General features: G+C 36.0%; 1 protein-coding gene across 2 annotated transcripts in view; it reads left to right on the forward strand.

Annotated features, from left to right (window-relative positions):
* Positions 1-22,584, forward strand: part of LOC125645854 (YEATS domain-containing protein 2-like) — a 43,939-nt gene extending 21,355 nt beyond the window's left edge. Inside the window, exons 12-18 of one of the 2 annotated variants that reach the window (XM_056141653.1) lie at positions 4,721-4,800; positions 5,707-5,842; positions 11,210-11,380; positions 11,653-11,768; positions 17,640-17,714; positions 17,887-17,951; positions 20,566-20,899. In XM_056141653.1, the coding sequence (XP_055997628.1) occupies positions 4,721-4,800; positions 5,707-5,842; positions 11,210-11,380; positions 11,653-11,768; positions 17,640-17,714; positions 17,887-17,951; positions 20,566-20,605 (683 nt within the window). In that variant the 3' untranslated portion in view covers positions 20,606-20,899. The other variant, XM_048871720.2, reaches the window with a different exon arrangement.
* The last annotated feature ends 1,158 nt before the right edge of the window (positions 22,585-23,742 follow it).

The raw sequence follows: 23,742 nt of genomic DNA on the forward strand, positions 1-23,742 counted from the left end.
TTTATGTTTTGAAGGTAAAAAATAAAACAATGATATCAAATAAAAAAACCAAATTTTCATCCACTAAGTTTTAACAACCCATCTTATGGAGCATTTTGAGAGAAAAATTCAGTTCTTTACAAAATCCTTGCATTATGTTTAATGACAATGGGGCCTAAAATGAAAATTACTGTGTTTCCACTGTTTTGAAATTATACCTCCTACCCTAGAATTTAAAATAAAATATATATTGTTAAAGAGATTTTTCAATAAACATTGTTTTGAAGTTCACACTTGTACTAATTTCAAAGTAATTAATATCAAGCATATTTAAAAGTACCATTAACTGTAAAAACTGAGCCCCTCAAATCAAATATGTTAATGTACCTGTAACTTTAAAAATATAGATTGTGATTAGATTGTCTCTTAGTGTTGTTTTGAAAATAAAAGTTTGAGAAAAAAATTATAATGTATATTCTACCAGCCTACTTCAGTTTTGACTTACATGTTAACAGAAACACAAAAATTTACATTTTTAGTCTGATCGATTCATAAAATTAAATACATGCAATGTGTATATAACAGACAAATATAATGTAATCCCATGTATTATACCATAATCTATAACAATTGTAGAATTAAGAAATATTGATGTACACAGCATTATAGTACATGTACATCGTTGACAAGGTCTCTTCTGATACTGAACATTGCTATCAGATCCATAACTATACTTCAGATAATGTTCATCTATGTGCAGATTTTCCATTGCTTCTAACGTGACACCTTGGACACTCATTCACAGTTTCTTTGTTTTGTTTGGTTCATTCTCTTACACTATAAGTAAAAATCATACATTTAATGAAAACTTTCTCTGAAAAGATAAAATTTGGGGGGGGGGGGGGGGGGGGGGGGGGCTCTTATATATAATACATACAAAACACTCTGTAATACTTTCATTGTCAGAATAAGGACAAAAAGACAGCCAGACATGCTAAAAACAAATTCTTGGATAATTATGATTAATAATTAGAATTCACATGTAATTCATTTTTACAACATTCTGAATGTAAAAATATATTTAGATTATCAAACACAAGAAGTATTTGAAAACAGGTTCATTAATAAGCAACAAACAAAGGCAAAATAAGTTATCATTTTCAGACCATACATGTATATGCTAGTTCGTGTTTATTTGATCAGTTGGGCATCAGATTGAAAATCAATTTTATAAATGTAGAATTAGTACAGGATATGCATTTATTTTACCTACTTGTATTTCATCTTCAATACTGGTAGGTACTTTCAAACATGCCAAAGAATTCCTCAATTTGCTTTATACCCTGCAATAAAGTAAAAAATTCCATTAAGAATTTTCTAACAAAAAGGGATACAGTACTGTGATAAATGGTAGGTTGTAGCAAATTTGGTATATGACATAGTTATATATGTTTGTAGGTTTATGTTATTATAATTTATGCCTTTAGATTTGACTACATACTCTTGAATAATTTTGTACCTCAGCAGTAGTGTGCAGGAGCAGTATGAATTTGATATCAGGTGTTCAGATCAGATGATATATTGGTACTGTTCCTTGATCCTGACATATTTTCAGTTAGGGAATGTACCTACTTTCCGCATCATGTTTCATGTCGGGTTAATTGTTCAAACAAAAGCAAAAACAAAAGCAGTGCATTAAAAAAGGTTTACACTACACTTGTCCTTGAATGAATGTATTATTCAATGACCAAAAGCAAATTACTCATATTTCCTGTTCAGATTTTTTTCCACCTTCTGTGGGAGTTGGAATTTTTTCCTCTATTCTTTCTCAACCACCCCCCACCCCCAATCACTATTGAAATATTTAAATGGAATGTGACTGGCTTTTAAAATTTGGAATAAATTACAGATCTTTAATCTCCTTTTCTTACTGTCTGAGTGTTAGACAAAAAACGTCCCTGGCTCTGATGCCTCTGAAGATTTTATAGTTCCTATGGAAGGTCTCTGTAATACTGTATAACACTACATGAACATTTCCTCAGCATAGACATAAATATTCATTTTTTCACCACCTAATTACTGCTACAAAACCCACAGATTTGGCATCACACTTTATAAAAAACATTAAAAAACCCAGCTAATATTTTTCGGGGAGCTGGAGCCGGGAGTGGGACATTATAAACACAAATTTATGTAAAGTTTCCTTACCAGCTTCAACCTGAATTGCCTCCCTTGACCGATACCAAAACATTGGTGATGCACCTCAATCCGCCTTCGCCTTTCTGGAAGAGCAATTGTCCATGTTCTTTTCCAATATATGCCGTAATGGTCTCGTTGTTTTTGACATATTTAACTGTCCGGTAACGCATAAAACTGTAAAACTCTGGTCCGGTACAAAATCAATAAGGGTATTTCGAACCGTTTGATGAACATAGGTGTGCAGAAGTATCTTTCTTACAATCAATCAACGATGAAGTGTCAGAATCTTCGAAATTATTACCAAAATTTCCACAAATAAAGCTATGATCTCCAAAACATTTGCAAAAATTACAAGTCAGACGATGCCAGCATTTCTCGTATACCTTTTGAGACTCTTTTTTTGAAGAGTTACACGGGGAATCCCCATTTCGATTTATACAGAAGAAGTGTATTTATCATGTTTTTTCGGCCTTTTTCACTATTTCCGAGCTTAGAAATGATAATATAAATGTATTTAAACGAGTATTATAAAAAAATTGTTTAGAAATCATTAAAAGAAACGGTTTTACAACCAAATTAATTTTCTTCAAATAAGTCGGAATATAGCTACTATTTATGGCAATTTTCAGCTACTTCTCATTATTTGCCAAGCTCCATAATATAATTCTTAATATATCTTAAGTATCTAAAAAATATGGAAATACTACCAATTAAAATAGTTGTCTACCTTACACGATACAGGTGCTCAAAGTTGACTAACAATGAACATCTCAAATAGTAAGCCATGTTTGCCGCACCCCCCTTTTAATGCGTCAAACATGAAAAATCATCCAACAGTCGCAAATGATACATTAGACTGTATATTTCACCATATCAATAAGTTTTAATTCATAAAACTGATATTAACTAATTCAATTTATCGCAAAAATGGGTAATTTTAAACCATTTTCTATGTAGGGAAGCTAGGGATTGACCGAAATGCAGTTTGCTCGTGTTACTATAAATAGAATGAACTTGACCTATATTTTGGTCTCATGATTGACTCACTTTAGACCATACATCAAAAAAATATCATCATTGTTGGGAAGTTTTGACCCCCCTTCTGGTAATATTTTTCTGATTTTGCCTGTTTTTCTCTGAGACAAGCACTTAAAACAATGTTCCATTCTTCCTTAAAAGAAAATTTTTGTTGATTTACTTTATGGGTAATTAAAGCGTATTTCCACATGTATTATTGACAATTTATCTTTGTTAGCTCACGAAGACTCACGTGAGATTTTCTGATTGAAAGTTGTCCGTTGTTTGTCGTTGTTGTAAACTTTTCACATTTTCATCTTCATCTCCTGAAGCACTGGGCCAATGTCAACCAAACTTAGAATAGAAACATCCTTGGGTGAAGAGGATTCACATTTATTCAAATGAAGGGTTCCTCCTTCAAAGGGGAGATAGCACAAAAATAGGGTGGGGTCATTTTAAAAATCTTCTTCTCAAGAACCACTGGACCAGAAAAGTTTATATTTACATGAAAGCTTCCTGACATAGTGCAGATTCAAGTTTGTTAAAACCACAGCCCCCAGATGTAGGGTGGGGCCACTATAGGGGGTCAAGTTTAACATACAAATATACAGGGGAAATATTTAAAAATCTTCTCAAGAACCACTGGGCCAGAAAAGTTTATATTTACATGAAAACTTTCTGACATAGTACAGATTCAAGTTTCTAAAAATCATAGCCCCTGGGGGCAGGGTAGGGCCACAATAAGGGATCAATGTTTTACATAGAAATATATAAGGAAAATCTTTTAAAATCTTCTTCTCAAGAACCATTTGGCCAAAGAAGTTTACATAAAACACAAAAGCTTCCTGACATAGTGCAGGTTCAAGTTTGTTAACATCACGGCCCCTGGGGATAGGGTGGGGCCACAATAGGGGATCAAAGTTTTGCATGCAATATGTAGTGAAAATCTTTTAAAAATTTCAAGAATCACTGGACCAGAAAGGTTTACCTTTACATGAAAGTTTTCTGATATAGTACAGATTCAAGTTTGTAAAGAACATGCCCCCGGGGGCAGGTTGGGGCCACAATAGGGTTTAAAGTTTTTCATGCGAATATGAAGGGAAAATCTTTAAATATGGGCCAAGGTGACTCAGGTGAGCGGTGTGGCCCATGGGCCTCTTGTTTTCATTGAATTTACCCAAATATTCCTTGAAAATTGAGTCAACATATAAATTTTCTGCAACTAGCAATCATTTGATATATTGTTAGTCTACCTATTTGAGTCAGTTCTTGCAGTCAGAACATAATAGAAAGTGTTCAAAGTGTTATAAATATTTACATTAAGCACCATTTATGAAAAGAAATCTCAATAAGACTTAAGTAATATTTAGTTTATAGAAGTGTTTTATTTGATATGCATATTTTATATGTAATTTTCTCAAAGTTTGTGTTTTACTGTGATGTCATGTGTGGATTCTCTAACACCCCCCACCCCCGGTCACCCCCATCAAGACACTGGTAAAATCGCTTTTTTTTTTCTCTACAGACATTTGTCAGCACCCATACTGTGCGAGTACTGTGGAGCAGTGGTTGTCATGGAACGTGGGAAGACGACGAGCATCAGAGGTAATTAGGGAAGAATTTGAAGATACACTGTTCTTCAAACTTATTTGTCTAAGGTGTGCTAGAATGGATGAGAGACTTTGAAGTGACACTGGAGCAGCAGGGAACATTCTGTCTGTCAGAAGATCTAGCTTGTCAGCGTGAATGTCTGGAGAGCTATTGTCATGACCCTTGTTTCAGTGTCACACTTTATGAGAAAAACTTTAACCTTGGCAATATTTTTTTAATTAATTAAGAGGATAGGGCTTTGATATTTCACATAGAGATGCCTCATGACCAGGACTGAAGGTTCTCAAACTTTTTTGAGCACATTTTCATACTCAAACTCCATGCTCTAATTTGTACTCATACTCAAAAGTGAAAGTTAAAAAAAAATTGAGCACGTTTTTAAAATCAAACTCAAACTCCGTGCTCTAAATCATACTCGTACTCAAAAGTGAAGGTTATAAAACTTTTATAAATCATTCTCATACTCAAATGCTTAAGATTTTTCAAGTATGCTTCGGAGCATGCTCAGAGTTGTACTCGAAACAAACATGGCTGAGTATGAGTACGGTAAAAGTTTTATAACCTCCAGGCCAGGCCTTTCATTTGGTTCCAAGAATTATGAACTGGTGACCTTAATCTTGAAATTTAACCTACTTTTCAAAAACTTCTTGGCTATATGGGGAGGGGGGGATAGGATGAGTAGAATTGCGCTTCCCATTGAGCTATGTTGTCGTCTAACAACTCTTGTTTATGTGTATACTTGTGATCAAAGCAGATTCTTTGATATGCTCTTAATCTATACTTTTTCAAAATGTTAGGACTGCCTAAACATGTATTGTCGTATTTCAGTGGAAGTTAAACTTATTTGTTTTATTTTACATGTCTTGTGGTATTTCAGTGGAAGTTAAAATTATTTTTTAGTGGCAAAGAGCAGCAGCATGTCAAAAGTATTTGAAAAAGTCTTTGAAAGGAGACCAGTTTAAAGGGAACCAGCTATGGTCCGTGAAGCAAATTGTTTACTGGTGTCGTCTGCATACCTACAGTCCACATTATATGGGCAAGTTTTTTAAAAAAAAAATTGAAATTATTATCTGTATTTGCCATTCTGTGGTTCATGAAGAACTTGATGTCATATAGATCCAGATGTTACTGTGTAGGTATTGAAAACTTTTTACAATATGACTGAAATTGAATTAGATTAAACAGAATTTTTTTTGGAAACAAAATGTTAGTTTATACTTTGGGATTATCATTGGGGGGGTGGGGGGGGGGGGGGGGGGGTCATTGTTCATAAGTTTCGTGGGTCACCCTTATCATCATCTTAGCTACCCAAGGGTTTTCTTTAGAGAAGCGGAGCGGATCATCAACCTTGGCTAGTGAAGATGCCTTACCCTCCACAAACATTGATACACAGTTTTAAGTTTCTTCTTCAATATTGTACAAGATATCTGAAGACATCAGTATTTATTTGTCACACTATTGATTTTATAAGCACAATAATTGAGTTGTGTATTCCCATATATGTCCAGAATCATCTTAATGTGATCTTATGGATATCAAGTGTGATCTGTAAAATAATGGATATCTTATGCACAAGATGATGGATATCGACTATACTTTGAAATTGAAGTAAATTGATGTTATCATTATACAAGACTGGTGGTTATATTGATAATATCATGTCAATATTGTATTGATATTAACCGTACATTTACAATGTAATGAAAGTACATGTAAATGGATGCAAGACAACATTGATATTGACAAAATGATGATGACATCGTGTCAACAGTGATCTGTAAAATTTGTTGTTAACTCACAGGAACTGAAAGCTCAAGTGAGTTTTTCTGATCACTTTTTGTCCAGCATACATCTGTAAACTTGGAACATTTTCGACTTCTTCTCAAGAACCACTCTACAGGGCTAATTTCAGCCAAACTTGCCATAAAGCATGCTTGGGTAGTTTGTTCAAATGAAGTGCCGCCATGCCTTTTTAGCTCACCTGAACCGAAGGTTCAAGTGAGCTATTCTGATCACATTTTATCCGGCGTCCGTCTGTCTGTCTGTCCGTAAACTTTTCACATTTTCGACTTCTTCTCCAGAACCACTGGGCCAATTTCAACCTAACTTGGCCAAAAGCATCCTTGGGTGAAGGGCTTTCAAGTTTGTTCAAATGAAGGGCCATGTCCCTTTCAAAGGGGAGATAATCACAAAAATGCAAAAATAGGGTGGGGTCATTTAAAAATCTTCTTCTCAAGAACCACTGGGCCAGAAGAGCTGAAATTTACCTGAAAGCTTCCTGACATATTGCAGATTCAAGTATGTTCAAATCATGGCCCCCGGTGGTAGGATGGGGCCACAAGGGGGGATCAAAGTTTTACATACAAATATATAGGGAAAAACTTTAAAAATCTTCTTCTCAAGAACCACTAAGCCAGAAAAGCTGAGATTTACATGAAAACTTCCTGACATAATGCAGATTCAAGTTTGTTCAAATCATGGGCCCCGGGGGTTGGATGGGGCCACAATAGGGGATCAAAGTTTTACATACAAATATATAGGAAAAATCTTTAAAAATCTTCTTCTCAAGAACCACTGAGCCAGAAAAGCTGATTTTTACATGAAAACTTTCTGACATAGTGCAGATTCAAGTTTGTTCAAATCATGGCTCCCGGGGGTAGGATGGGGGCCACAAGGGGGGATCAAAGTTTTACATACAAATATATAGGGAAAAACTTTTAAAATCTTCTTCTCAAGAACCACTAAGCCAGAAAAGCTGAGATTTACATGAAAGCTTCCTGACATTATGCAGATTCAAGTTTGTTCAAATCATGGGCTCCGGGGGGGTTGGATGGGGCCACAATAGGGGATCAAAGTTTTACATACAAATATATAGTTAAAATCTTTTTCTCAATAACCACTGAGTCAGAAAATCTGATATTTACAAGAAAACTTTCTGACATAGTGCAGATTCAAGTTTGTTCAAATCATGGCCCCCGGGGGTAGGATGGGGCCACAAGTGGGGGGGGGGGGGGGGTCAAAGTTTTACATACAAATATAGGAAAAAGCTTTAAAAATCTTCTTCTCAAGAACCATTGGGCCAAAGAAATTTACATGAAAGCTTTCTGACATAGTGTAGATTCAAGTTTGCAAAGGGTAGTTTGGACCATAATAGGGACTAAGGTTTTACATGCAAATATATATGGAAAGTCTTCAGATATGGTGAGCGATGTGGCCCATGGGCCTCTTGTTTGAAGTGGAGATAATTAAGAATTAGTAAAAAATTTGTGGCATCATTTAAATATCTTCTCAAGAACCAATGGGCCAATTTCAAACAAACTTGGCACAAATCATCCTTGTGTAAAAGGGATTCAAGTTTGTTCATATGAAAGGCCATGCTCTCTCCAAAGGGGAGATAAAAAAGAAAATGTAAAAATAGGGTGGGTCCATTTAAAAATCTTCTAGGCCAGAAAAGTTGAAACTTACATGAAAGCATAGATTTAAGTTTGTGAAAATCATGTGCGCCCCCCCCCCCCCCTCCCAGGGGTAGGGTGGGGACACAATAGGGGATCAATGTTTTGTGGGGTATCAAAGTTGTACATGGACATGGGAGTATGTAGGAAAAACCCTTTAGGAATCTTTTCAATAACACAGGGGTCGAAATTAACTTTTTCTACCACAGGCTAATTTTAGCCTGTGGGTAAAAAATCCACAGGCTAAAATGAAAACCTACAAGCTAAAATAAAAATAATGAAACAGTGCTCTTTTTATATATATTTTTTTTTCAATCAATGATTTTTCCCATCATTACTGAGCCTAGTGGGTCAACAGGCAGCGTTTGGACAAGACACTAAATTACGTAAGTCATATGGTGCAATGTCTAGGTCTCTTGATTATCGCACCTCTAGCAGTCTAATCCACAACTTGTTTACCACAGGTCTAGATCCAGTCTTCCAATTTCATGCCACATCAGGGTTGTCACTAGTGATTTTTTAAAGCGAATACAGGACTCATGGTTTTATAAGCAGCACGATCACGAGTCCTATGACTTTTTTGATAATCGTTTACGCGGTGAGAAATGCACCCTTGTTGTCACTACAACCCGACCTCAATATGACAATAAATTTAGATAGGACATTCTCATGATTCTGATAAAAATAACTACCGGAAGACTTGGTAAAACATAGACTCCGATATTTTTTGTAGATAAATGAATAACAAAAACATCATACTTGGAATTATTCAATTTAATCACCCCTATAGGTGAACAGGACTCGTGGCACATGTCGATATGCGATGTCCGATCTCTAAAGCATTTGTTTGACTCCAAGTTTCTTAAAAAATCATAAAAGAAAAAATCCGGATAAAAACGGTTATTGAAATCGGTCGTTCATGTAAGCGTTTGTATGATTCAGAGTGCAAGTTTGAGAAAAGCAAATAGCACATCACCGTATAAAACGGATACGATACGATCATGGTTTGTAAATCACCACTCGCTAAGATTTTCGAGTGTCCATTATTTTTACTCACTATTTTTCAAATGTACACGCATTTTGCGAGTATTTCTCGCTAATTTCGAGCCCTGTAACAACATGTCCATGATCAGTCATATTAATATGCAAGCATTCCCAGGTATTGTGTACTGAAGTTTGTTCTAATTAAGACCCTGGGGGTAGGATGGGGCTACAATAATTGATGTGACCTTCGAGTTTGACCTTACCCCTGGGGGTAGGATGGGGTGACAATAATTGATGTGACCTTTGAGTTTGACCTGACCCCTGGGGGTAGGATGGGGCAACAATAATTGATGTGACCTTTGAGTTTGACGTGACCCCTGGGGGTAGGATGGAGCGACAATAATTGATGTGACCTTTGAGTTTGACCTACTTTTAAGAAAATCTAAGCTAGGTATTATCTTCTAAAGTATTTAAAGTATGGCTTCCATATTTAGTATATAGTTTCCTTATGACAAGAAATTTCATTTGATGCCGTGATTTTTTACCATATGACCATGAATTTTTACCCAAAGTTTAAATTATCCAAATTTTTACCTTGCTCACAACTTTTGAATGATACATCTTTCATACATGTATGTATGCATTCCTTGCGACAAGACCTTTCTTTTGTTTCCAAATTTTTTTTACCTTGTAACCTTGACCTTGGATTTTGACCCACTTTCAAGAAAAAATAACCTAGACAATATCCTCTGAATTGTTTAAGGTAGGACTTTCATATTTTGTATGTAGATTCCTTATGGCAAAACCATTTCATGCCATGATTTTTTATGACAGTGTGCAACATGGTTATATCATGACCCTATGGGGCTAGGTGAGGGCACAATATGAGTTCAAATTTTCATGGAAATAAAGATAGCAGAATATCTTCTTTTTTTTTAATCTCCCAGCAGGACCAAGGTGGTTCGTGTGAGTCATGTGGTCCATGAGCCTCTAATTCAGTTAAAAGTTTATGACAAGTATAAAACACAAAAGAAATACAGGCAATTACAACCATCTGCTCAATAATCATGAATCGATATTGACAGCACTTGGGAAACTTTGTAGTCAAAAATTATTGTTTAAATACTAGAGTAATCCATCATAACGACCATCTATTAGAACTCACATGATTTGATATTGATTTGATATTGATACGATATTGTCAATATCGTAACTACCTTATGTCGTTAACATTACTTTTTCTTCCTGGAAAAATACAAATAATGACCTTAGTTTAATTATTTCCATATGTAGAATGTATAAATACAATTGCACAGTCACAATTACTATCAAATTATAGTCCATCGCAAGAGAAAGTGTCTGTAATTCGGTGGAATTTTTTCATGAGAGTCAATTGACCAGTTAATGTGGGTTGGTTTTAGGGTCAAAATTATCCACGTAATTGTGTCCCCATGAACCAGTTAATTTCAATTAACACACACCCACTCCCCAGCCCCTGGCCAAGTGGTTAGAGCATCGTGCTCAATATCACATGGACTCTCCTCTGGTCAGCGCGAGTTCGAATTCCGCTCGCACCGGTGAGAAAGTTTCCCAGTTTACTATCAGAAGGTCGGTGGTCTTTTCCCAGGTACATTATATCTGGGTTCTCTCTTCCACCAATAAAAACAGGGTGCCACCAGATAACTGAAAAATTGTTGAGTGTGGCAGAAAACATCAAAACAATCAATCAATCAATCCATGAACAATGTTGATTCTACTTCAGTTGAATTGGGTGACAATAAGCTCCCTGCAAATAGAAGCAAATTTGATGACACTACATATAGCAATGTCCACAACAGTCATAAATAGTACATGTAGGGACAGATATTGGTGATCGGTGAAACAGCTAAATAAAATTACAATATTTCTCTATACCTTTGGTCATGGGCACCTGAGATTAATGGGTATTGTATGTTCATATTTTCCAGAGAAAACTCTGCATCCAACAGGGGTAGATTTCCCCATGAAGAACGCAAGAATGGGAGGTGGGTTTTCTTCAGCAACAGACAGTTTTACCACAATAGTAGATGTTGACCGGATCAATAATAGACTAAGCAGGGAGAGCTGTTCTGAAGAGGAGGTTGATATTATTTCCACAGGTATCACACATTTTGGTTATTTCAATCCAAAGTCTCTACTACTGGTGTGATTCGCTGTAGTGATACGAGATATTCCACACCAAATAAGATGACTTGCTTCAGGTGTTAGAAAATAGAAGATAAAAAATTAAAAGATGCAACTGACAAACAGACTCCTATTCTTAAAAAGGATTATTATATGTGTAAGACAAGGTTTACAATGCAATAGTTTGAACATCTAACAGTGTGAAGAACAAAATGGTTCACATTAATCAAACTTTCATTTCTTTCAGAGCCACCAAAGCAGAAAATTAAAGTGGAACCTCAGGAGGAGACTGAGGACCTCGAGGACCCCTTCATTCTGCCACCATCTGATAATGCCCGCTTTGTGCAGGATGTGACTCAAAAGGTAAATCAATATGTTCATGAGAAGTTAAATTTTAAATCTTTCTATGTGCTTTACATTATTGTATCATTACTGTACACTTGTATCATCACTGTACACTTCTATCTTCACTGTACACTTGTATCATCACTGTACACTTGTGTCCTCACTGTACACTTGTATCATCACTGTACACTTGTATCATTACTGTACACTTGTGACTTCACTGTACATGTGTATCATCACTGTACACTTGTATCATCACTGTACACTTGTGTCCTCACTGTACACTTGTATCATCACTGTACACTTGTATCATTACTGTACACTTGTGACTTCACTGTACATGTGTATCATCACTGTACACTTGTATCATCACTGTACACTTGTATCATCACTGTACACTTGTGTCCTCACTGTACACTTGTATCATCACTGTACACTTGTGTCATCACTGTATACTTGTATCATCACTGTACACTTGTGTCATCACTGTACACTTGTGTCCTCACTGTACACTTGTATCATCACTGTACACTTGTGTCATCACTGTACACTTGTGACTTCACTGTACATGTGTATCATCACTGTACACTTGTATCATCACTGTACACTTGTATCATCACTGTACACTTGTGACTTCACTGTACACTTGTATCATCACTGTACACTTGTATCATCACTGTACACTTGTATCATCACTGTACACTTGTGTCCTCACTGTACACTTGTATCATCACTGTACACTTGTATCATCACTGTACACTTGTGTCCTCACTGTACACTTGTATCATCACTGTACACTTGTGTCATCACTGTATACTTGTATCATCACTGTACACTTGTGTCATCACTGTACACTTGTGTCCTCACTGTACACTTGTATCATCACTGTACACTTGTGACTTCACTGTACATGTGTATCATCACTGTACACTTGTATCATCACTGTACACTTGTATCATCACTGTACACTTGTGACTTCACTGTACACTTGTATCATCACTGTACACTTGTATCATCACTGTACACTTGTATCATCACTGTACACTTGTGTCCTCACTGTACACTTGTATCATCACTGTACACTTGTATCATCACTGTACACTTGTGACTTCACTGTACATGTGTATCATCACTGTACACTTGTATCATCACTGTACACTTGTATCATCACTGTACATGTGTATCATCACTGTACACTTGTATCATCACTGTACACTTGTATCATCACTGTACACTTGTATCATCACTGTACACTTGTGACTTCACTGTACATGTGTATCATCACTGTACACTTGTATCATCACTGTACACTTGTATCATCACTGTACACTTGTGTCATCACTGTACACTTGTGTCATCACTGTACACTTGTGTCATCACTGTACATGTGTATCATCACTGTACACTTGTATCATCACTGTACACTTGTATCATCACTGTATACTTGTATCATCACTGTACATGTGTATCATCACTGTACATGTGTATCATCACTGTATACTTGTATCATCACTGTACACTTGTATCATCACTGTGCATGTGTATCATCACTGTATACTTGTATCATCACTGTACATGTGTATCATCACTGTATACTTGTATCATCACTGTACACTTGTTTTATCACTGTACACTTGTATCATCACTGTACACTTGTATCTTCACTGTACACTTGTATCATCACTGTACACTTGTGACTTCACTGTACACTTGTGTCATCATTGTACACGTGTATCATCACTGTACACTTGTATCGTCACTGTACACTTGTGACTTCACTGTACATGTGTACCATCACTGTACACTTGTATCATCACTGTACACTTGTATCATCACTGTACATGTGTATCATCACTGTACACTTGTATCATCACTGTACACTTGTATCATCACTGTACACTTGTGACTTCACTGTACATGTGTATCATCACTGTACACTTGTATCATCACTGTACACTTGTATCTTCACTGTACACTTGTATCATCACTGTACACTTGTATCATCACTGTATACTTGTATCATCACTGTACACGTGTATCATCACTGTACACTTGTATCATCACTGTATACTTGTGTCATCACTGTACATGTGTATCATCACTGTATACTTGTATCATCACTGTACATGTGTATCATCACTGTATACTTGTATCATCACTGTACACTTGTGTCTTCACTGTACATGTGTATCTTCACTGTACACTTGTATCATCACTGTACACTTGTATCATCACTGTATACTTGTGTCATCACTGTACATGTGTATCATCACTGTCCACTTGTATCTTCACTGTACACTTGTATCATCACTGTACACTTGTATCATCACTGTATACTTGTATCATCACTGTACACGTGTATCTTCACTGTACACTTGTATCATCACTGTACACTTGTATCATCACTGTATACTTGTGTCATCACTGTACATGTGTATCATCACTGTATACTTGTATCATCACTGTACATGTGTATCATCACTGTATACTTGTATCATCACTGTACACTTGTGTCTTCACTGTACATGTGTATCATCACTGTCCACTTGTATCATCACTGTACACTTGTTTTATCACTGTACACTTGTATCATCACTGTACACTTGTATCTTCACTGTACACTTGTATCATCACTGTACACTTGTGACTTCACTGTACACTTGTGTCATCACTGTACACTTGTATCATCACTGTACACTTGTATCATCACTGTCCACTTGTATCGTCACTGTACACTTGTGACTTCACTGTACATGTGTACCATCACTGTACACTTGTATCATCAATGTACACTTGTATCATCACTGTACATGTGTATCATCACTGTACATGTGTATCATCACTGTACACTTGTATCATCACTGTACACTTGTATCATCACTGTACACTTGTGACTTCACTGTACATGTGTATCATCACTGTACACTTGTATCATCACTGTACACTTGTGTCATCACTGTACACTTGTGTCATCACTGTACACTTGTGTCATCACTGTACACTTGTGTCATCACTGTACATGTGTATCATCACTGTACACTTGTATCATCACTGTACATGTGTATCATCACTGTATACTTGTATCATCACTGTACACATGTATCATCACTGTATACTTGTATCATCACTGTATACTTGTGTCATCACTGTACATGTGTATCATCACTGTACACTTGTATCATCACTATACACTTGTATCATCACTGTATACTTGTATCATCACTGTATACTTGTATCATCACTGTACACGTGTATCTTCACTGTACACTTGTATCATCACTGTACACTTGTATCATCACTGTATACTTGTGTCATCACTGTACATGTGTATCATCACTGTATACTTGTATCATCACTGTACACTTGTATCTTCACTGTACACTTGTATCATCACTGTACACTTGTGTCATCACTGTACATGTGTATCATCACTGTACATGTGTATCATCACTGTATACTTGTATCATCACTGTACACTTGTGTCTTCACTGTACATGTGTATCATCACTGTCCACTTGTATCATCACTGTACACTTGTGTCCTCACTGTACACTTGTATCATCACTGTACACTTGTATCTTCACTGTACACTTGTATCATCACTGTACACTTGTTTTATCACTGTACACTTGTATCATCACTGTACACTTGTATCATCACTCTCCACTTCTATCGTCACTGTACACTTGTGACTTCACTGTACATGTGTATCATCACTGTACACTTGTATCATCAATGTACACTTGTATCATCACTGTACATGTGTATCATCACTGTACACTTGTATCATCACTGTACACTTGTGACTTCACTGTACATGTGTATCATCACTGTACACTTGTATCATCACTGTACACTTGTATCATCACTGTATACTTGTATCATCACTGTACACGTGTATCTTCACTGTACACTTGTATCATCACTGTACACTTGTATCATCACTGTACACTTGTATCATCACTGTACACTTGTGACTTCACTGTACACTTGTATCATCACTGTACACTTGTTTTATCACTGTACACTTGTATCATCACTGTACACTTGTATCATCACTGTACACTTGTGACTTCACTGTACACTTGTATCATCACTGTACACTTGTTTTATCACTGTACACTTGTATCATCACTGTACACTTGTATCATCACTGTACACGTGTATCTTCACTGTACACATGTATCATCACTGTACACTTGTATCATCACTGTACACTTGTATCATCACTGTATACTTGTGTCATCACTGTACATGTGTATCATCACTGTATACGTGTATCATCACTGTACACTTGTATCATCACTGTCCACTTGTATCATCACTGTACACTTGTATCATCACTGTACACTTGTATCATCACTGTACACTTGTATCTTCACTGTACATTTGTATCTTCACTGTACACTTGTGTCATCACTGTACACTTGTGTCATCACTGTACACTTGTATCTTCACTGTACACTTGTATCATCACTGTACACTTGTATCATCACTGTACACTTGTGTCATCACTGTACACTTGTATCATCACTGTATACGTGTATCATCACTGTACACTTGTATCATCACTGTACACTTGTATCTTCACTGTACACTTGTATCTTCACTGTACACTTGTGTCATCACTGTACACTTGTGTCATCACTGTACACTTGTATCATCACTGTACACTTGTATCATCACTGTACACTTGTGTCATCACTGTACACGTGTATCTTCACTGTACACTTGTATCTAAACCAATCGTGGTAGTTCAGTGTTTGGAGTATGTACATTGTGACCAGGAGAACATGGAATCACTCCTTACTTGTACATGTACACACATTGTCTGTATCACTCGTACATATACACACCTTGTCTGTATCACACGTACAGGTACACACCTTGTGTGTATCACTCGTACAGGTACACACCTTGTCTGTATCACACATACAGGTACACACCTTGTCTGTATCACACGTACAGGTACACACCTTGTCTGTATCACTCGTACAGGTACACACACCTTGTCTGTATCACTCGTACAGGTACACACCTTGTCTGTATCACACGTACAGGTACACACCTTGTCTGTATCACACGTACAGATACACACCTTGTCTGTATCACACGTACAGGTACACACCTTGTCTGTATCACACATACAGGTACACACCTTGTCTGTATCACACGTACAGGTACACACACCTTGTCTGTATCACACGTACAGGTACACACTTTGTCTGTATCACACGTACAGGTACACACCTTGTCTGTATCACACGTACAGGTACACACCTTGTCTGTATCACACGTACAGGTACACACCTTGTCTGTATCACACATACAGATACACACCTTGTCTGTATCACTCCTTGGGCATAAAATATAAACATTAACTGCTCCTTTGCCAGTGCTTGGCGAGAGTCAAGCTTTTTAGATGAAATTTACAATCCAGAGTCCTGCATCGGCAGGCTATAGAACTCTCACTGCTATAAGAGAGATGAAAATTCCTTATCCGCCAAAATTTATTCCACTAAAATTATTAGCATTCCTTTGAGTCTGCAAATCGCCAAATTTTTCCCCGCGGAAGAAACCTGCTATACGGTAATAAAACATTGTCACATGTGCAGTGTTGTAAGAGAAAATGAACCGCCATGTGGAGAAGAAACTCGATGATGACATCACGGTTTAATGAATGTGTATCTGCTCTGTTTATACTTGATTAGAAGGCTACTTGAAATATTTTGCAAAACTCATTTATAGAGCTAACATGATGATAGTAAATACTTGTTTATTACGAATTCTTTCATCATGTATTGGAAAAGAGGCACGCGAGACTTATAAAACCTATTAGTGCAATGAAAACGTATATGAATTACGATTGTGTGTCGGTTGATGTTGTAGATTGGGGTGATGTTTGAGCCAGTTCCTGTCCTGGATGATGTTCATAGCTCCGTATCAGAGGATATTGTATTTAAGGTAGTGTGCAAAAGTTTTTTTTACTGCGTTTACAAATTACATATACATGTATACATATGGAAGTTTTTCAAAATTCTATAAATCAGCAAATCAAAGTGTCTACTTATTCAATTGTTTTTAACATAACAGGCAATGCTGTGTTTTGTTGGGTACTTTATGATTTTTTTTCCAGGCAATGCTGTGTTTTGTTGAGGATGTCATTACAGAGACCTTTTCTTACAAGGTTAACATGGGCAGGTATGTTAGTCAAGAAAGATAACTCCTGCATTTAGAGGAATATTTAAAGGAAAGTGAATATCTACATGTACAATACGTAGATGTTGTGGACAAACATGTAGATTTAGAATACATTGATCTTCATCAGATCACACTGATTTACCAGTACAGCATTGGCTTATTAAACAGCATTAATATACAGTACCCGCAACGTTATTCTTGACATGATAAACGATTGAACACGATACACGCACGATAGGATAGGATACACGCACGATACGATAGGATACACGCACGATACGATAGGATACACGATAAACCTGATAAACGCAAAACCTGATAAACGATCTTCACGATAGACCTCATAAACGCAAAACACGATAAACGATCTTCACGATAAACGGAAAACCTGATAGAAATGTTGTAAATTTAGAAACAGTTTAGACGGAACGAAATTTTGATACCTACAACATAATTACATTATGTTTACATTATGTTGATAATAATATTGAAGGATTTCAATGTTCATTATATACCTACATTACGGACAAAGCGGATTTCTTGTTTCCCGCGTTCTCGCGATGGGAAAAAATCTAACGCGGTAATCTATAGGTAACTCAGGAAAACCGCGTTCTCATCGCGGGATGACTATCAGCTACCTGTCCCCGTCGCGGTAACATTTGTTTAAAACATTGATCGGTTTTGTACCATATAATTTCTTTAATCCACGGTCGTACGTTTTTTTGTTTTTTTTAATGCCATCACAGCTAAAATTTAAAAAAAATAATAAAATATATACGGCATTGAATTCATTATTTGATATCTATATGAATTTTATCAGCCAATGATTCTAAAACTTATATTGTCACCTAATGTTTAATATATAGATTATACAGGGAATTAACTAAATGTAATATAATGTAGTGATATCATGCTTCAGTAGCTCTCTTATGCTAATGTATATTACCTTGAGTATGAAATAAAACCAAGTAATATTGTGCGTGTAGCGAGGAGGGGGTTATTTTGCATCAAGCTCTAAGTTCACGGCTCATTCAACATCTCAAGTTATTTTCATAACGACCGCTTTAAAAAAAATCAACCGCACTACACCTGTTAGATATTTTTACACTATGATTGATAATTGATAGTCATAAGTAATTGGAACATATTTATTTGAATTGATATTTTGTTAACAAAACATAAATATACTGTTTAAAAAACATAAACAAAACCCAGCTTGTTTTAAATTCGCAATTTTGAAACGCTTAGTGTGTAAAAAAAATTCAAATAATCATCAAAACCAACATAAATTTCCAGTATCTACACGTACGAGTATTGGTACATGTGTACATGTACAAGGTATATAAAAAAAAACAACGATGACAGCGGAATCGTGCCCAGTTGAGCAGAATTTTGGGGGATGCAACACCCTTGCATCCTTTTAAAACTTAATCTTCTAAATGTGTGAAATACAATGTCCCTGAGAATGTTAGCTGTCAAAACACGGGTGATACACAAAATCAGATATAAGGACGCGCACAAGTTCAGCAGTTGCTATATAAGTAGCATACACGTGAAAAAAAAAAATCGGAAGAAAAAGAACCATTATTAAAATATACATGTATGTGATAAACAATGTAATTTACTGATTTTTCCTTTCAAATCGGAACTCCCTATTTTTCTGTTTGTGTTAATTACAAATAACTGTTTCTAGACAAACAAATGTTTATGAACTTCAGAAGGAGCTTTCAGATTTACTGTGCTCGGTTTACTGTCCTACTTTCCAGACTACTTAGAATTAAATTGTGATAAATTTTCACTCTCTCTCTGGACAGACAAATAGCTCTTCTTCTGCCTTAAAATCGACAACTTTATGTTCTCCTTCAAATATACCGTCTTTCCTCGATTCCTAAAAATAGCTTCTTTAACAAAACGAATAAAGGTTTCGGAAAGTATCGTACTTTTTCATTAGATTTTATATACGATCCCGATAGTTTCCGAAGCTACACGATAAACGATTTTCAAGATAAACGGAAAACCTGATACACGCAAAACACGATACACGATAGACCTGATAAACGCAAAACACGATAGAAAACGGAAAACCTGATACACGATAGGATAGGATACACGCACGATACGATAGGATACACGCACGATACGATAGGATACACGCACGATAGAGCACGATAGGAATGTCAAGAATAACGTTGTGGGTACTGTACATGTACTTAAGATTATAAAAATGTGTTTTAACCAATCATTCTACCTGTTATTGAAAGTGTGTGTGTGTATAGGTCATGCTTACAACATTAGATATTATCTTACAACCAGTCCTGCAGGGGTTGTCATCCCCCTCCCCTTCAATTACTATCGACTAAAACTGCATTTTTTCCCACTAAATCAAGTAAATTTTAAGTAACTGTTTTAAATTTCAAAATATTGTTGTACATACATGTATCCTTCACTGCCCATTGATAACAGTTTTAGTGTGCTAGATATGTTTAGGAGGAACTATTTATCTTAGTGCCAAAAATAAATCTGACACCCGTAGCTTGACTTTGTAGGTATCCTGGTGGTATCGGAGTTGTGGATATGTATAAATAAATCTGACACCCGTAGCTTGACTTTGTAGGTATCCTGATGGTATCGGAGTTGTGGATGTGTATAAATAAATCTGACACCCGTAGCTTGACTTTGTAGGTATTCTGATGGTATCGGAGTTGTGTATGTGTATAAATAAATCTGACACCTGTAGCTTGACTTTGTAGGTATCCTGATGGTATCGGAGTTGTGGATGTGTATAAATAAATCTGACACCCGTAGCTTGACTTTGTAGGTATCCTGATGGTATCGGAGTTGTGGATGTGTATAAATAAATCTGACACCCGTAGCTTGACTTTGTAGGTATCCTGATGGTATCGGAGTTGTGGATGTGTATAAATAAATCTGACACCCGTAGCTTGACTTTGTAGGTATCCTGATGGTATCGGAGTTGTGGATGTGTATAAGGCTCTGTCTGTACTCCCACAAGCTGACTTCCTGACGAACAAACATCTGGGTGTAAAGGACATCACCAGGTGACACAGGGAGACTGGAGCTTCCGTGTGTTCTACAGATACCAGAGACATATCAATGTTTATCACGCGTACAATGAGCATGATCAATCAGAGTTCTTCACTAGCTCAGACATTGAATTTCTGATTTATATTGTTCAACTTTATAAGTTGATAGACATGATGATGAGAGTTTATTTATTGGAATATTTGAGCTAGACTTTCTGAATTTAGCTTGAGTATTGTGAAATGTTTGTATTCAATATTTGTCACCAGAGATTTGAAAATGTATAAGATTTGAAATATTACCTGTTGTATAAATTTTTAGAGAATATTAGGGAGAATGACGATTTGGTTTTTTTCCCAATCTGACAAGAAATATATGAATATTGCTCTGAAAGATCAATCTTGACAGAGGTTATTTACACATAGTAAATAAAACCTCATTCACGAGAGTATGCATGTAAATTATTTTTTATATTTCTGAGTCGTTTGCCTAATATAAAGTCATTATTTCCATCTCCTATGGTGGTCAGATGTCTGGTCCGTACTGTAGGTCACATTTATTTCTCGAGACCTCATCTTCGCAAGGATGCATTAATGTATTTATTCACGAGACATAACTTTCACAAAATATCTTTTATCGCTTAATTCTTCTGTATTTCTAAACTAAATTTTTTCATATGACCAGGTTTGCAAAATTGTACTGTATACAGGGAAACATTCGCCCCTGTTTTATTTTCGTTCCTTTTGCCCTCGTTGTCATCACTTGGCAATTCGTTCCTTTTGCCCTCGTTGTCATCACTTGGCAAATTTAAGAGTGGGTGAAACTGTTTTCTCTCATACCTCTCTTCATTAACGCAACAATGTCTGGACGAATTCAAAACTTGGCGAAACTGTCTGCAAGTGTAGAAAGTCGAAAATGACCATGAGTGACCCTGTGTACAGTATGTAAATAATGTTCTCATGAATAAAATTTGATTTACAGTAGCCGACTCTTAGCTGATGTGGGGGCCTCTTATATCCTAGCTGATGTGGGGGCCCCTTATATCCTAGCTGATGTGGGGGCCCCTGCACACAGCAGTAAAAGCCATTTCTACAACAACAAAATCAAAATATCAATTTGGTCATCTCTGCCAATTTCTATATCCCTTTTCTGCAAATATTTGCGATAAAAAATTTAGTAAGGAAACTCTCAGGGTCAAATATTGCTTTCCTGAAAACAGTGAAATACAAGTACAATATGGAATCGCGCACATCGAGATAGTTCCAGTACATATTGAGAGCTTGTTACATTTCCATGGAGTTAAAGTAATATTTTGACAGACATTGATTAAAGTGTGAAAATAGCACTGGAATTTCTATTTTACATATCCTGTGTTGTGAGACTTATTGACTTATTTACATGTTGGTTAAAATGATGAGAGTGGTCAAGATACAGGTAAAGTCATTTCCTGTGTGGTGTTGTTTTGTTACTTTGGGATTTTCTAAAGACAGCAAAAAGGGGAAACGATGGAAAATGTGAAAAGGAGAAAATTGTTCAGAAGCATGTTTCTCAAAACTTTAATCTTTCAACAAAAATACTGATAGATTTTAAATGTCTTAAGTTTTCACAGCAAGAAGAGTGTCTTTATCGGCATAATCTGGCCTCAAGACCATAAACTGAGAATATAATATTCTCAAGTCTAAATTTCAAATCCAGCTAACTTTTGAAATAATTTTCATAAGCAAATAAAGTTTTCAGTATATGTTTGCATTTGAATTTTATTTATAAAACCTGCAGTTTTTTAAGACATCTGTGATAGATAAATTTTAAGATATAAGTAATCAAAATTTTGACTCCAGTCTATTCTCAGTTTATGGCCAGGCATCTGTAAGTCTGGTGGAGAATTTAATTGGTGTGTTAGTTGAAGGCTTATAGATTTAGGATTAAGAAGAGCAATGCCTACAAAAAAAAGGGGGGGAAAGAAAAATGAAAAATGAAAGAAAGCTATAGAAGGAGGATTAAGGGTAATAGTTCTAATTCTTTTCCTCAGTAGAGATTTGTCTCAAACACTGATATGTGGTTGGGAAATTTTGGATGTATTTTTTTTACATGTATTTTTATAAGGAGTATGTCAAAAGGTGCTGTGTATTTGTTTCAGTTTATCATAGAATGTAATGTAAAATGTGGTCTCTCAGATTTTTGAAGATTTAGATTTAAATCATATTTCAATATAACATTGACCAATCAATATTCATTCAAATTGATTTGGGGGGGGGGGGGGGGGGATAACATGTCTGGACTAAAAAAAATTATGGAGCCTCTTCAAAGTACATGTATATTTTATGCTACATGTATATTAGGAAATTATGATTTGTTGCATGACATATATTAATCTACTAATTACAGAATATTTTAATATTATAGTGAATACTTCAATTTTTCATTTTTAAGTCGCGCAAACAAAGTTTGGAGATGTTGTTTTGGCTTGGTTCTTTTTTTTCCGGCCTCTTCTTCTTTCTTGCTTCTAAAAATGTCCACAGCCATTTTCCAAAACCCTTTGATGCTAGTATTAGATATTCACGGCCAATGTATTTAGTTGTGCAGAATAATTTTTTTCAGATTGAAGGTTTTATGGGGATCAAATGGGAGTGGGGTCTAACATAGAACCTTATAGGGGGAAATAATTCCATAACTTGACAAATATAATAGATAAGAGTCCTGGGGTCTTTGGAAATGAGAAGAGAATGGCAGTGCCTACAAACTACTATCA

Source organism: Ostrea edulis, chromosome 6 (genome assembly GCF_947568905.1).
Source record: "Ostrea edulis chromosome 6, xbOstEdul1.1, whole genome shotgun sequence".
Classification (NCBI taxonomy): Eukaryota; Metazoa; Mollusca; class Bivalvia; order Ostreida; family Ostreidae; genus Ostrea; species Ostrea edulis.